This window comes from Charadrius vociferus, unplaced genomic scaffold, assembly GCF_000708025.1.
Source record: "Charadrius vociferus isolate BGI_N301 unplaced genomic scaffold, ASM70802v2 scaffold62, whole genome shotgun sequence".
Taxonomy (NCBI): domain Eukaryota; kingdom Metazoa; phylum Chordata; class Aves; order Charadriiformes; family Charadriidae; genus Charadrius; species Charadrius vociferus.
In genome coordinates this window covers 2489584-2504881 of record NW_009647419.1, presented here as the reverse complement: position 1 = coordinate 2504881, position 15298 = coordinate 2489584, and the positions used below count along the sequence as shown (strand labels likewise).

Sequence of the window (15298 nt, the reverse complement as noted above, 5' to 3'; positions counted from 1 at the left end):
ATTTTATTGCATTATGCCATTTCTCGTGTAAGTGATTGACTGTCAATTTAACCTGGTAAACACTACTTGTTCAATTTAAATTACTAAGGTAAAATCTCTTGGAGAAGGCCAAAACTATTTTCTGCATGATTAAAGAATAGATAACACCAAAGTGCCACCTACTGGGAAGCCAGAAACTGAGGAAGCTCATCCCTAATTATATGAAGCCTACGCCTGGGAATGAGCAGAACAGCAATACCAGAAATAAATGGTAATTCCTCGTGTACTTCAGACCAAACAATTGGCACATTTCTGGTGTACTGCTTGACACATAACAGTCTTGTGGCCATTGACCTAGCCTTGAAAAAGCAGAGCTGTAAAAGACAAGCCATAAGCTCTTATCTCTCCCCTGGCCAGTGGCACTCCTTCTCTACACTACTGGGGAGACAAGACATCAACGGGCCCCAGCAAGAGAGTAAGGCAGAGGTTTTCCACTGTCGGGTGAGGAGAAGAGGGAAAAAAAATAAGACAAAGCAATAAACATGCATATTACATCAATAGGATTATGCAATCTCGTATGTCGTCCTACCATGTTATAAAGGCCATCATATTATTTTCACAGTCTGTGAATAATTTCTAGAATCTTTCATTAATTCAGGCCTCTCGGAATATATGTTCTCTTTTAAATAGGTAAGCTCATCAACAGTGCCCTTATTTTAGGGATTACTTTAACAAGGCCTGTATCTTAGCTCTAGATAAAATCAATCCAACCAACTGCTAGTGCTTCTATTCACTGTCCCTCACGCAGAGACGGCTATGTGTCGATTCCAGTCGCACTCTTCCATGTGTCAGAAGCAGCCCAGATCCCGCTGGCACTGTTGCAGCAATACCCAAGATCTCCACTCTTACATAACTTGACAGTATGACAACGCGGGACATACACATCTTAGTTGTGATTCACACTCGTGCAGATATTAAAGACAAAGAGGACGTGAAAGGAAAAAAAATAGTTGAGATTTACCTTTCTGTGGAAAGTATATGTATTAATTTCAATAGAAATTCACTGAACATCTGAGGACAAGTTGAAGAAAGGTGCACTTGTAATCGAGTAAGAAATTCTTGCATAGCTTGTGTCGCTGTTGGTCCAACCTAAAGGGAAAGGCATTTTAATAAGTATTATATAAAACTGAAATGTCTTCAAGAACATGAAGTGGTATCTAACAGCAATGTTTTCTGAGAACAGAAAATTATGATGTAGCTTAATTTGCTTTCTGAAATATTTTACAGGGTTTTCAGAGAATTATTCCTATCAATTTCTATGTGTTTTTCTATTACTAACCATGAGTAAAAAGCAAACAATTCAGTTCTTTGCTTAAGACTCGTTTTGCAGCTTGAGACTTTATCTTTTCAACAATGCAAACTATGCTTCACACAGAATATGTTTCTGTGCTAAGCTGAATGCTTTTTCACAAACTACATATTTACATGTAAGTGCTTTAAATTAATGGTACAGAGCAATGTTTACGATCTGGAAAAGATGATATATTTTCTGGAAAATGTTCTGGAAAATAGTGGAAATACCAGGTGTTTTCTGACTCTTAAACTAAGTGTTTCTGAGATTCCTGCCAAATACTACATACAATTAAGTTAACTTGGCTTTTTTTAATCACTATTTACAGATGTTTCGAGGACGGCAAAAAGCAAAAAAACATCAGTTGAAATGAGGAGAAACAGTAGACACCACATGAATTCAGGAAACAGGCAGAAAATAAAAGCATAATTTTAAATTCTGGAATTTTTAGATATTTAAATTTAATCTTCATTGGCATTTTTATCCCAACACAAGAAGACTTCAGGAAACTAACTGAAGTCTATTGCTCTTTTCATGCATGCAACTAAGGAATCCTAACATGGAACACATTCACTGACACAGCACATGGCATTCTTTGTGGCAAGTCTTCAGATAGTTGTAAAAACATACGATCACTACTCAGAGCATATCACCAACACGAACTACCCTATGGTTATTCATCAGAACCAACTAAGACTATAACAAAAAAAAAAAAAAGAAACAAGCCAAGGGTATAATACATGAATAATCCATAATACGAATAACTCATATTCATGTCAAGCGTATTGAAATTCCATTAAGAAGAGTTTTTCTCTTGTGTTAATTGCTAGTTACCTGTGGACTGTGTTGATTTGTTCCATGAGGATTAGTGCCGGAAAGAAATTTCACTAACACATGAATGAGGTTTGGATCTGACACCAACAATTGGGCAGTACTTTCCTGAGCTCCAATGGCACTGCTTGGACCAGCTTAAAAATAAAGACATAAAAATTAAATCTGTAATCTTAAGCATGAAGTTTAAATCAAACATTTATACTGCACATCGCTTATATGTATTTCATGATGTGTCAAGGTTCTCAGCAAAATCAGGTAACGAAAGCTACTTACTCTAGACTACAATTTTGAGTGTAGAAGCAATATACACAGATATTCTCATTTGGTTCTCTTTGCTAGTCCAACGCTATAATAAGGCTTAAGCGCATTTGTTAGTTCGTCAGACAGAGACCACATGTTCTATTATCCTGTAAACAATCAAGATATTTTTGTCCTTGGCACATTCAGAGACTTCTCATCATTCACTAAAACTGTCAAATACAAATAAGAACTTTGAGAACCAGAATTAGAATTAAAATACACCCTTCAATGATCAAACAAATGAGCTTTATTAAATGTGAAGTCTTACTCATTCAGTAGTGGTATATTGAATCAGTTCAAAACGCAAATTGAGAAAAGCATAGCTACCTACTGAGTAAAAATACGTATTCTTATAATATTACATGTAACCAAATGAAGTTACAGGTTATTATGTGCTGAAGATGTGATCTCTTTCAGACTATCTCATCATATACAAAAGAATAAATCAAGAGGAAATGATGCTCTGGTAGCAAAGCGTGGCTGGCATCCCTTCATATCCCAAGATAACATTCTTAATTAGGGAGGCTTTTAAAAAAACCAAATCCTGAATTACCTACTAGTCATTCTGTTTATCAGATTCTTCATCATTCCTAAGAATTCCCTTAAACTAAGGAAAGTTAGACTAAAGATCCCGACCAGTAGGAAAATGTCTCTGTCAAAAGAGAATAAAAAAAAAAACAAACCCACACCAGAATTAAACCCTGACTGTTCCATCTCAGTTGAAAAGCTTTCAGAACAATGAAATAAAAATAGCATTGGAAATCCACTTGCTATGAGAAGAAATCCTTACAGGAAGATGGAAGGAGAAGATACTTCACAGGAAGTTTTCCCCTTATCAAATGCCATTTTATTCTCAAACTGTAAACTGGTTTCTTGCTTTAGACGAATGCAGAAAACTAATGCTGAAAGTATTTCTTGTACAGCTATACAAACTCTTTTGGATTGATTTATCAACATTAGTAGTGGAACAAGCCTGTATGGCTATGACTGACGGTGTGGCAATAGCTGGAGCTGAACAAAAGGAAGAAAGCACCCCACAGCATTCCAGTTCCATTGTATTGTAGACAATAAGCCTGCTCTAGTTTACATTTGGTAGTTCGAAAGATGAAAAGGCTAGGTCTTGTCTGGGTGGGGGACAAGTCTGTAAAAAGTAAGCACACAATTTCACAGGTTCCCTAAAAGAAAAACTGATCATTTCAGAACAACAGAGAAGCCTTTCATTGCAGGATGTGCCTTGGAAACACCAGTCTGGCTGAACTGATCAAGTTTATTTTCCCCTGCTGAATCTGCACCCCGGAACATTTACCTAAGTAAAACATACAATACACCAATTTTCCCTAAAGAAAGAAAAAAGAAAACTAGGTATGTAGGTTGTTGCTGGGGCTTTTTTGTTTGTTTGTTTGTTCGTTGTTTTTGGAGGGTGTTTCTGAGTTATGTCATGATACAAGTTAAAAATGAAAATGACACTCAAGTCACTACGAACATTAACTTGCTAAGCTTGTAGCTCTTGCATGTATACTTAGACCTGTCATATTACTTCATTTTGTTTTGTTTTTGTTTTTTTTTTTTTAAAATCCACTTACAAACTATTTTGAAATTTAAGACAGATCTCTGTCACTAAAATTACATTCAACTGCAGCTGACAGAACTAATAGAAACATGAAGTTACTCTGAATTTGGTTATTCTGTTTTCTGTAACTTTTCATTGTTTCAGTGTAACTGCATCATTCAAACTTTATGTATGACTTCAGTTTTGAGCTAGATGTCACTTGAGCTTGTTCAGAAGTACTGAGTATCCAAATTAATTTTAAAATAAGTGTAAAAAGCACCCAAAATTTTTATATTTTTATATTTTTATTTGAAAAGGGGACATACTTTTGTGCTTTCCTGCATTCCTGAATGGTACCTTCCCAGAGAGAAGGTATTTAATTTTCTTCAGAGACCTTGAATCACCTATGAAGTCTGTAACGACCAGCATGACAAACAACACTGCTATTCAATGTTCTTTTTTAAAAAATAAAACAAAACAAAATCTCCATTGAAACTACAGCTTTTAGAATATGTATGCTTGCATTTTTCTGAACAGGTGAACATTTGAGGTGTAGCTTCAAGTCATTTAATTTGTTCACTTGGTGTTTCTTTGAAGGTAACATTTTAAACACTCAAGCTTTTTCCTGCTGTGTTCACTTTCACTTGTGTGTACTGTAACTACTTAATTAAATCTGGCTATTTGTGAAGACTTTACATCTTAATACAAGTAGATGTTATGTTAGAGCTTCCCCGGAATTGACAATCCCAGCCCATCTCCTCTTGCCAAGCAGTAGCCAAGTCCACATGTTAAACTTCAACTTATTTCCTTCCAGCATTAGAAGGCCTCATACGTTTTCTACTGTTTCATGATAGGGTTGATGCCATAACTGAATAAATCCATCTTCATTACTTCCTATGCTATTTTATTTTTAGATTTGCTATTTAACAGCTGGAAATCATAGAATGGTTTAGGTTGGAAAGGACCTTGAAGATCATCGAGTTCCAACCCCCCACCATAGACATACCTCCCACTAGACCAGGTTGCCCAAGGCCACATCCAGCCTGGCCTTGAACACCTCCAGGGATGGGGCCTCAACGACCTCTCTGGGCAACCTGTTCCAGTGCCTCAACACCCTTAAAGTAAAAAACTTCTTCCTAATGTTTAATCTAAACCTGCCCTCTTCCAGTTCAAAGCCATTCCCCAAATATCACTACAATGTAAAAATCCACTTTGTCTACGCTATATTTGTAGCCTGACATGTTTTGTTTGACATTCTAACTCAGATTTCATGATGCATCTACATTATCTGCTCAAAACATTGCTCTCAAACAGTATTTCTGGTGACAGCAATAACATAAGCAAAAGGGCACATAGGGAGAGCACGAATAGTTCCTGCTAAAGGAACAGATGAGAAATGCATTACGATAACTATTCGACAGATGACAGCTGTTTACTCTAGAGCAACTGTAGCTCTGAGAAACTTCTCTAAGCCAGGTGTCACTGTAGATTTGCTTCTACCCACCTTCCTTTACATGGCATTACATGGTTCAAGTTGTCACCCACCAAATACTGATTTTAAACACCATCCTTGCAAAATCTGTCCCTGGATCTTGTAACTAATTAAGGTCGTTGTTCTGAAAAGAAATGGCCAGGGGTATTGGGTTTATCCCTGAAAGGTATCTTGCACTCCTCAGATAAGAGTTTCTGAAGCACAGAAGTTACACTACCTGGGCTCTCATTCTGAAAACATTTATCAGCCCATAATGGCATAATTAAATAAAATTTTTCTGACCATGAACTGACCTGCCCTAGACAGTGGTTGCTCATGAAATCCCAGCATAGGACAGTTCCGAAAAAGAATCTGTCCTGCACTCAGGTGGGGGAAAAAAACCCAACTAAAAAGCCTTGATTACTACTGGAGAGATGTGGGATTTTGGAAAAATCAGTAAGAAACAGCTTTGAAAATAACATCAGGATGAGATCTCTAGAACCACCTCATTTCTCATGACAGGATCTTCTAATTCATTGATCTCTTGAAGAAATGGCGACCAAAACTTCAGAGGACAATAGTTCAGAAGTCAAAAGTACGTTCAAAGAGACTAACCATAAAATGCAAATAGGGCAAGACCCTTATCTAGAATGGATGCAATAATACAAAAAAAAGTGTCTTTCTTTTTTTTCCCCTCCTCCCTTTCTTCCCCCTTTCATTTCTTTTCTTCTTTTTAAATGAAAGACTGGGGAAAACAGAATGGTTGAATGTGAAAATACGTATCAAATAGCAATAATGAATTTCAACTAACTAAAGCAAACTTAAGAAGGAGGTTCTCTGAGAAGGCTCTGAGATCCAATGGTTTAGAAAAATAGTGATAGTGGGATTTTCTCAGTGCTAAAATGTCCACCTGCAAAAAGAATTTACTAAGTCATCTACAAGTGGCTACACCTCTAAGGTATTTTTCAGTTTCTGAAACAGCAAATATGATTATCTAATGAAGACTATGTCAAGAAAAGGTGCCTTCTTGCTTATTTAAAAGGCTTATTGCATCTGAAGAGGTTTATTAAACCTGCAATCATGTGAATAAAATATTGGTGGTGGTGGTGTTTTCATCAGTGAAGATATCTGCAAATGACCACATTTGGGGGCTGCTTGTATTTTGGGGTATTAAAAGGGGAAAGAACCTCATTTTATAACCACACACATCTAGCAAGACTAACCTAAGTTATTCCCAATGAACTGCAATTGACATCTTAGTGGTTTAAAAAAAAAACCCCAACACATCAAAGAACCTAACCATAACCTGTCAATACAGTGAAGATATGTGAACAATTTGTACTTCATAGCTTAAAATACTACAGAATTAAAGAGCATACAAGAGAAACTTGATTCCAAAGAAAGCTGACATGTCACTTACATTTCACCAGCCTCAGGAACAACTTGACTTTAAATGGTTCGCTTTCTACTAGCTGTATGTATTTAAAAGAAGCAAAAACCTATCTCTTGTGGAAAGCACGATCTTGAAAATTTTAAGTTGATGAGAACTCCTGTGAGACGCTGTCTGTAACGGCTTAAGAGACTATTATTAGTCCCAGTTCTGAACTAAAGCACAAGGAAACCAAAATTATTGATTGGAGAAGTGCTCTGACGGATCCCACCTTCTATTGTCAAGAACTGAAGGGAGATTATTTCACTTCTTAAATGTGACAACTCAGTGCCATTGAGACAGAATATTGTCTTGAATTATTAGCTGCTGAGGAACCCTGGCACAGAAGTTATCTGATGGGCACTCAAACTTATTGAGCTCATGGTTCTAAGGGGCATTTAAGGGATATATATCTGTACACACATATGTATCTGTATAAAAGGAGACACACCTTCAACCCTCTTCTTTACCCTCCAGCAAGCTTGCATCTCCAATTCTTTCCACCTCAACCCCAATCGTGGGCTCACAATCCTACATACACAAAAATCCACAGCCACATTCATATGCTGACGTGCGCCTACAATGAATCATAGCGGTTGCTTCTGAGCAGCTTTTCATCCACACGGTCACTTACTGATCTCAAGCAGTTGCCTAAGAAACTCCTGCAAACACAGAGCTGCCCGTCTGTCAGCGTCAGAGCACAAACACTGAACCTCATACCACTTGGAAGAGATTCACATATGGTCTCAGCAGTGCACACAGCATAGTTTTTGGAAATTGCTAGTCTACGGTTTCAAATTGGAGTGTTGAAAATACACACGGGAGATAACTGTGGGCATTGTCATCCTACAAATCAGGCCACGTTCTATTCTCAAATACCAAGAATAATATGGAGGTCTCAGTTTGAGAATATCAATTAAGTCTCGTCCATTAATTTATTCACAGCTCTACTGCTTCACATAATAGCAAAAAATTCAGCGGAGTTTTGTGATACTGATCTCTAAACAACATCACGGAAAAGAGACAGAAAATGAAAACCTGAAGAAAAAAGTGCATCCCAAGGAGAATGATTTGAAATAGCACAAATGAAAAAAAGGATGCATAAGCATCTTTGAGAAAAACCACGGAGAACAGCTGTGTCATCACAGGACAGCAAATTGCTTCACAGAAGTGCGATCTTCAGGTGGCTCTGAGTTTCTTCTGTAATTACTATCTTTAATAATTTGCTTGGAGTTAAAACAGAATTTAAAAGAGCTCTGACTTGGTCTAACATGTAGGTTTTAAGAGATTCGTCTGCAAGTTCTTCCTATGCGATACCTTCTTTAGCCTTGAGGACAAGGTCACAAAAGCATTCTTCATGATAGCTGCCCTATGACAGTGAGCCATTTAGAAGCTTAGTTTCTTCATTTAAAAATTACATCCTTTAATTTCTACGAGTCTTGTGGCAAAATCTCATTCACAAAAGGAGATTGTTTCTAGTGTGTTACAAAGCAATATACAGAATGTGAGATAATCTGGTGTGCATAAGGACATGAAATTAAACAAAATGAAAGGGCTAGATTTCTTTTTTAATAGGTTCAGCTTCTTGGGGCTTATTTTCAGATAGCTTAACATAAGCAATGACTACTGCCTGCATATTTACGAAAATATTCCTACCGCATCAGAAAAACATGAATCTCTCACAGTGCCTCGATCCTTCCTCCCTGTTACCTCTTCCAATGGCACAAAACTAATCCCCAAGGATCATCAGCCAGTCCTAAAATTCATTTTTGGAAGACACTGCCAACCTACTTATAACATTTTCTTTTACCACTAGGGTTTCGGTTTCCATGGCACACGCAATTCAAGGAGCCCACTCTTGAAAAGCCTGAAGTTACGGAGAACCAACAGAAGTTCTTATGTGACAACGGGAAAATTCTGGTAGTCTTTTTGGATGGGAATTGACACTGATCTGTATGCCACTAGAACAGGTAACATTAAAAAAAATAAAACAAAACAAAACACCCACAACTTACCATTAAGCTGCATATTTGTCATGAGAGTTAGGCTATGAAGCACAAGGCACCACGTCCGGAGTAAGGTATTAGGATACCATGCCAGAACTGACAGGAAACTAGTTACTGAAGCTGTCAAGAAAAACATTTTTTTCCAAGCTTTAATCTTCAGAGTATCACTATAAATGTCTTATTTTTACTGTAAGGTGCTATATTTATTATTGTTGTTGTTATTATTATTGTTGTATTTACTTTGTTTTGACAACTATTGTTCCAGGAAATTAGGAAAAGAAACCTAACCGACACTTCACAGGAACTGGCCCACAGAACTTTCTACAGTGCCCTGACATCTCAGAGAAAACAATGCAAAGAAACTCCTGGTTTCTTGGAAGAAACTTCCTGCTCTCATGGAAGTCAGCCTAACAGGTTCATTATAGCAGGCATTAATGTTTTGAATTACCACCACAAGGTGTCAAAGTTTTTTTAAACTATACAAATTACTTTACAGAAAAAAAATAATTTGACATGTCTTTGTACTAGATTAGTAGACTGATGCCAAAAAGTTACATGGCTTCCCTCCACGCCAACTCCCTTGATAATAAAGAGATCACAGGATGGTATACAAGCAGAAGAAATTTGTCAGAGAAGTACATACAGATGCACAGTTCACCTTAAACTAATAAGTGTCTTTTAAAAAGTCCTCTTGAGATGAATGATGACTTCAGAACCAAAATTTGTACAATTTAATTTCTGAGGAGATTATGCAAATTCAAGAAATGAGCTCTCAATTACATACTAGCTACACATTTTTCATGTTGAGATGATAATGAGCCCGAGAGCTCTTTAATAAGAACACAAAAAATATCTCAACATCGATCTTATCAAGAACACTTATTTTAATACTTTTTGTTTACTAGCAAAAATTGAGTACTTAAATAATCTTATCTTACACCTCTTGAAAATTAATGTCCCATATTTAGTGTTTTTTACCTTGGTTCAAGGAAATGACAGGTATTCGGTTAGCATTATAAAGGAAAATATCAGCGCCACTATCTTTACTTCCGGAAGAGCTGGAATTTAGGCTTAATGTGAGCCACAACTGTAAAAGGGATTCAAGCTGAAAAAAGGAAAAAGAAAACCAAAACATTATCAGACCAAACTCAAGTGTTCTTCTAGAACTCCAGAGCATAAAAGGTTATCTGTTTTTATTTTAAAAGCCTTATGTACATTCTCAGGTGCTTCTGTTTCACTGATAACGCACAAACACACACACACACACACACACACACACTCTCTCTCTCTCTCCTTTACCGGATTTGAAGATTCTGATATGCGCAATATTCAAAGGAAATTCAGCATAAGTAGCATAATTGATTTCTTCTAAATACAGTTAAGCTTCTCTTAAGACGTTCCTTCAAACTTATGTTAAAAAAAACCCCCAGTTTTACACACTGCTCAGAAATGCCTGTATCATAACCTTACACCCGCAATACTGATTTGCATGTAAGCTTTTGGAGGAATGTCACAATATAGTCAAGTCATGTTTACCAGTCAACCAGAATTATTCAAAAGGCCAGTTTAATTACTGGGAAACCTCCTTTACTATCAGAGACACACTGATGCTCACTCTGAATAATTTCCTTGAAGAAAATAACTATTTAGATATTTTGGGGAAGCACCAAGGTCCTTTACCCCACAAGCTGTATTTTGGATGAGTTATTTAAAGAACCACTGATGGATGAAGTCAGCCACCCAATTAAAATAAGAACAGGTAGGCAAGCACCTAACCACGCATATATAGCACACATGGCATTCCTTCATATGTATCAAGAAAAGCATTGCTAAACAAATGACTTTTTAAAAAGCATATTTCTAGTTTTAACATTTAGGATTACTGGATAATTCAAGTTGGAAGTGACCTTTGGAGGTTATGCAGTCCAATCTTCTGCTCAAAGAAGGTCCAACTCATGCGTCAGACTGGGTTACTTGTGAGTTTACCCAGCTGGGTTTTGAAAACCTCCACACATGGAGACTGCACATTTAGTGACACTCTTCACTAATGAGCTAACAATTACCTTTCAGTGAACCTAATAACTTGTTTTTAAAAATGAAAATGTATACCCACTTTTTCACTGTAACGAGAAATGTCCTATTTGACAAAAGCTTTCAGCAGTTTGTCTATTACGTTATTGGTACTGTTGTCCATGACAACGTCATAAACAATAAGGCACATAGGATGCAAGTAACCTGTTATGTTAAGTCGTAAGAAATATAAGAAAACTTTCTAAATTTAGAGAGAAATACTATCAAAACATTTCAAAGTTCATAGTTCTATACCTGGACATGGTGGACTTGTAGCATGGAAAAGAGTTTGTTGAAGCACGCGCTCAGCATAGGTATAGATGACAACTGTACAATTAACTGGGCATTTTGGTTAGCAGCATGTAATCCCCTTAGCAATGAATCATCTGTTCCACTAGGAGACTGGGTTACTGAAAAACAAAACAAAAAGTACCAGGCCCCCCTAAATTATTTTGTAAGAGTTGCTAAAAGTAACTTTGTATTTATTTCCTTGTATTTTATACTTAAGGGCAAGACACTCATAATTCACAAAAGCATCTTCAATGTAGTGTTCAGCTAAGGTAGACTATTGACTACCATACTGTGAAAGGCATACTTGAACGTCAGACATCTCCACCTTCACAAAAAAACTGTTTGGAAAGTGAGCTCACAGAAATACATTTTCACAGTTCTTGCCCAACATATTATAGGAGTGTCCTGGTAACCCTATGGTGAGACAAAGAATTGGAACATCTCTTCCTACGTTATGGTAAAACTAGCGTAGTCAATAATAAACTTCCAGAAAATAAAGTCTGACTTAACCTACTCCATTATCAGATATTTAACTAATTACTGTACACATATTAAGGTACCCAAAAGGGCTACAAAGAAGCACACCTTAACGAGATGGGCAGTGCTACTCACTAAAAATATGTTCAAAAGTAAATCAGCACCATAAGTGTTTTTATATCATAAAGCTTACTGAACAGGTGAGTTCAAAATTGTATTCAAATATTTTCACTTTCATCACTGAATAGGTGAAAGTGTCAAGTGCAAAGCAGCTCTCAAACGGCTGAAATTTCATACCGAATGAAAGAATGAAGCTTCACAAAAACACGAAACTTAATGTTCATTTTCACCTAGATCAGAAAATGAAAACAATTCCTCCATTGTACTATTATGTACTGGAAAAGGAATCCTGCATATTTGAACAATTTCACTAAACATCTTGAATTTATGTGTACACATAATTAAAAAAGCTGAATAAAGAAATAGCTTTAAAGCTCAGCCTAACAAGAAAATTCATTTCTAAGCTGCTAAGGGACTGCAGAAAAAAATAGTTCAATTTCAAAGCATCATGTGGAGAGAATGATTTGACAACACGTAGTTACATGTAGGAGATGTGTTTGTTAATGCTTGTAGAATAGAATCAGCCTCCAGAGTGGACATCATTTTCAGCATCAGCTCAGCCTGCTGTTCAAGCCCAACTTCTAGACGTGCATCTAAAGCTACACAAGGCAACAAACAGGATAAAACTGAATTATATCAAAGACATATATAATTAGGTACTCTAACTTTCTGTGCAAGCAATATAAATATACAGTCCATATTAAACTGAAAAAAATCTCAGTGTCACTAACAGGAAGATTTATTTTTTATATATGACGGAAGCAGAATGTAGAAACTTATACTCTGAACTGAACATGATTCTTATAGATGTGAAATATATAACTAATAAAATACTAAATTTCTGTGAAACACACACATACTTATATTCACAGACACTTTAATATCACACATGACTAAATCTGCATATGTTTAAGCTTGGGGGGTTTTTGTTTTGTTGGGTTTTTTTTGTTTTGTTTTTTTTTTTTTTTTAAGGTAACAGGTCTCCAACAAGAACCAAAAAAGTGTTTTTCCCCAGTGTGGCAGGGGAAAGCTCAATCACCCCAATTAAACAGCACTCCTCCAAACTAAACAAGTGTGCCACCTCATTCCTTAGGGTAGAGCCAACTATCCAAAATACCAGCCAACTGGAGAACAGCTTCCAAAATTTCTTGAAAAAACAGAAATGATTTAAAACTGCCTATAAGTGTTCAAAAAAGTTAGAAAATAAGATTTTCTGCAATGTTAGGCTGTTTTAAATATAAACCTCACACAAAATTCTCTCATTTACCACAGAAAAACTGTGGCATATAGAAAATTTAATTCTTTCCACTTAATGCATGTAGAGACTGTTAACATAATTTTATATGCAAAAGTGTCAAATACAGTATGACAGAAAAGAGACCCTGAACAGAACTTTAGTTCATTGCTTACCCTGAGAGACTGATACGCTCACAGTTTGTGATCCATTTTTCTCTGTAGTTACCGGTGGTTTTGCAACTGGAATTCCAACACCTCCAATGTACGGATTGTAATTGTAGGTGCCATAATCAGCACCCCAGTAATCGTACCAGGTGCTGCTTATAGGCTTAAAAGACAAACAAAACAACAAGAAAAAGATAAACACCAACTCCTTAGACCGTCCAAGTACAAAAATAAAACTTGTAATGACTAACAACAAAAACTGAAGTTACAAAAACCTAAAACCAGAAGATCTGATCCAATAGTTTTAGAAAATTTTGTTTCAATTTTTATTGCAGTATAAGCTCCTGAATCCTTAGTGATTGTCAAAATCCAGCAATGTAGTGAGCTGCCTCAAAGATTCAAGAAGACAATTTGAAAATGTTATTATCAGTTTTTATTCACACATCTGTACCACATTGTAAATTGGGAAGTGGAGTAGCACACAGATATTTTGAGAAGTTATTTATCAAGACAAAACACTATATTATTAACTGTACTATTAAAGTACCTTGAAGCCTCAGTGAGGCTCAGGGATTATTTGTACTGGGCTCTGCAAAAGAAAGAGTCGAATAATCTCTACTCAAGTGTCATAATTTAAGACGCTTAGAAAGCATATGGATCACAAGAAAAAAAAAAAAAGTAATGTAAGGCTGTATGAAGGCGATTTGTGTACGCCTGTCTTTTTAATGGCAAGATCCAATATCAACTGTCATTTTACAGATACAGAAGCAAATCTTAAGAAGGATTAAGAATGAAGAAGTGTTCTTCTGGCTGTTTTTTAACGGACATCCAATCAGGAAACAAGATCATGAAGATACCTGTGAGAAAGTGGACTAAGGAATACTGCCAAATGAAATGATTGCAGAATAAAGAAGGAAGGAAACATCAGTTACGCAAAACTTAAGCAATAAGTGGAATATTTTGGTAGGGTGAGATTTAAAGAGAAAATTTTACATGATAGGCAATCAGTGGAAGGACGTAAGAGGGAATGTAGAAAATAATTAAAAAATGTAGTGTTGTCCGAGCAAGTGGTAAGAAAGATAATTTAGGTTAATTTAAATGAGGCTGAAGGTTTAAGTCAATAGTGAGGAGTGTGAGAAAACTCCAAATCAGAGTGTAATCCTTATGGAGAGAGAGAAGAGACTCAACATTTTATTATCAATAGTTGTTTCTTTACAACCAAAACATTTTTGTTTTTTAATACACCTTGACGCTATACTATTACATCTAAATGTGATTTTACTACCTCTTATATGTTTCGCTTCCATTTCAAGTATGAAAGCATTTAACACTTTTCTTGTTCCACAGTGAAATAAGTTTTAAAGTTAGTTGCTTCTTTTCACAGTCTGAAACTGGTCTGAGCACTAGCTACTGCTGACTTTTTTTTTTAAAAACACAATACCAGCAGTATTAACTCTTAAGATCAATTGCAGAAGCAAATGGCACTCTACTCTTACTAAAAGAGGACAAGACTACATCTTATTTTTCTTTTATATTACGCTTTTGTTGTCTTTAATATGTGTTATAAACATATTGTTTATACAGATATTTTCATGCAAAACCAAAATATTTTGTGATCAACTGAGATATGAATACATCTGAGATGTGAACACAATCATATGTACATTCTTTCCTGTCATTCTACATTAAACCTTTATAAAAAGCTACGGTCTAAGACATCAAATACCACTAATGAAGAAGGGTAAGAGAGAAAGGATTTTACTATTTCATATGTAAAAGTTATCCTGAAAACTCAGGTGTGTCATACCTTGAAGACTTTGGCCGCAAGGGGGTCTTTTTCCAAATCAATATCCAAAGGATCAATATCAACTTCCATCAGGTCTTGCAGTAATTCAAGGTCAATGTCCTTATCTTTTTCCAAAGAAGACAGAGGTGGAGCACCTTTGAATGATTAAGGAAGTATTAATAATACCAAGAACAAATTATAAAACATGGATACATCATACACTTAATGGATAAT

At 36.0% G+C, this 15298-nt stretch overlaps 1 protein-coding gene across 1 annotated transcript in view; it reads right to left on the bottom strand.

Moving 5' to 3' along the window:
- Window positions 1-15298, bottom strand: part of BIRC6 (baculoviral IAP repeat containing 6) — a 172541-nt gene that overhangs the window by 95229 nt on the left and 62014 nt on the right. Inside the window, exons 37-44 of the mRNA XM_009880396.1 lie at window positions 15086-15219; window positions 13288-13441; window positions 12360-12476; window positions 11245-11399; window positions 9898-10024; window positions 8929-9039; window positions 2165-2298; window positions 1001-1128 (exon numbers count right to left, since the gene is read on the bottom strand). Of these exons, the coding sequence (XP_009878698.1) occupies window positions 1001-1128; window positions 2165-2298; window positions 8929-9039; window positions 9898-10024; window positions 11245-11399; window positions 12360-12476; window positions 13288-13441; window positions 15086-15219 (1060 nt within the window). The remainder of the gene's footprint in view (window positions 1-1000; window positions 1129-2164; window positions 2299-8928; window positions 9040-9897; window positions 10025-11244; window positions 11400-12359; window positions 12477-13287; window positions 13442-15085; window positions 15220-15298) is intronic.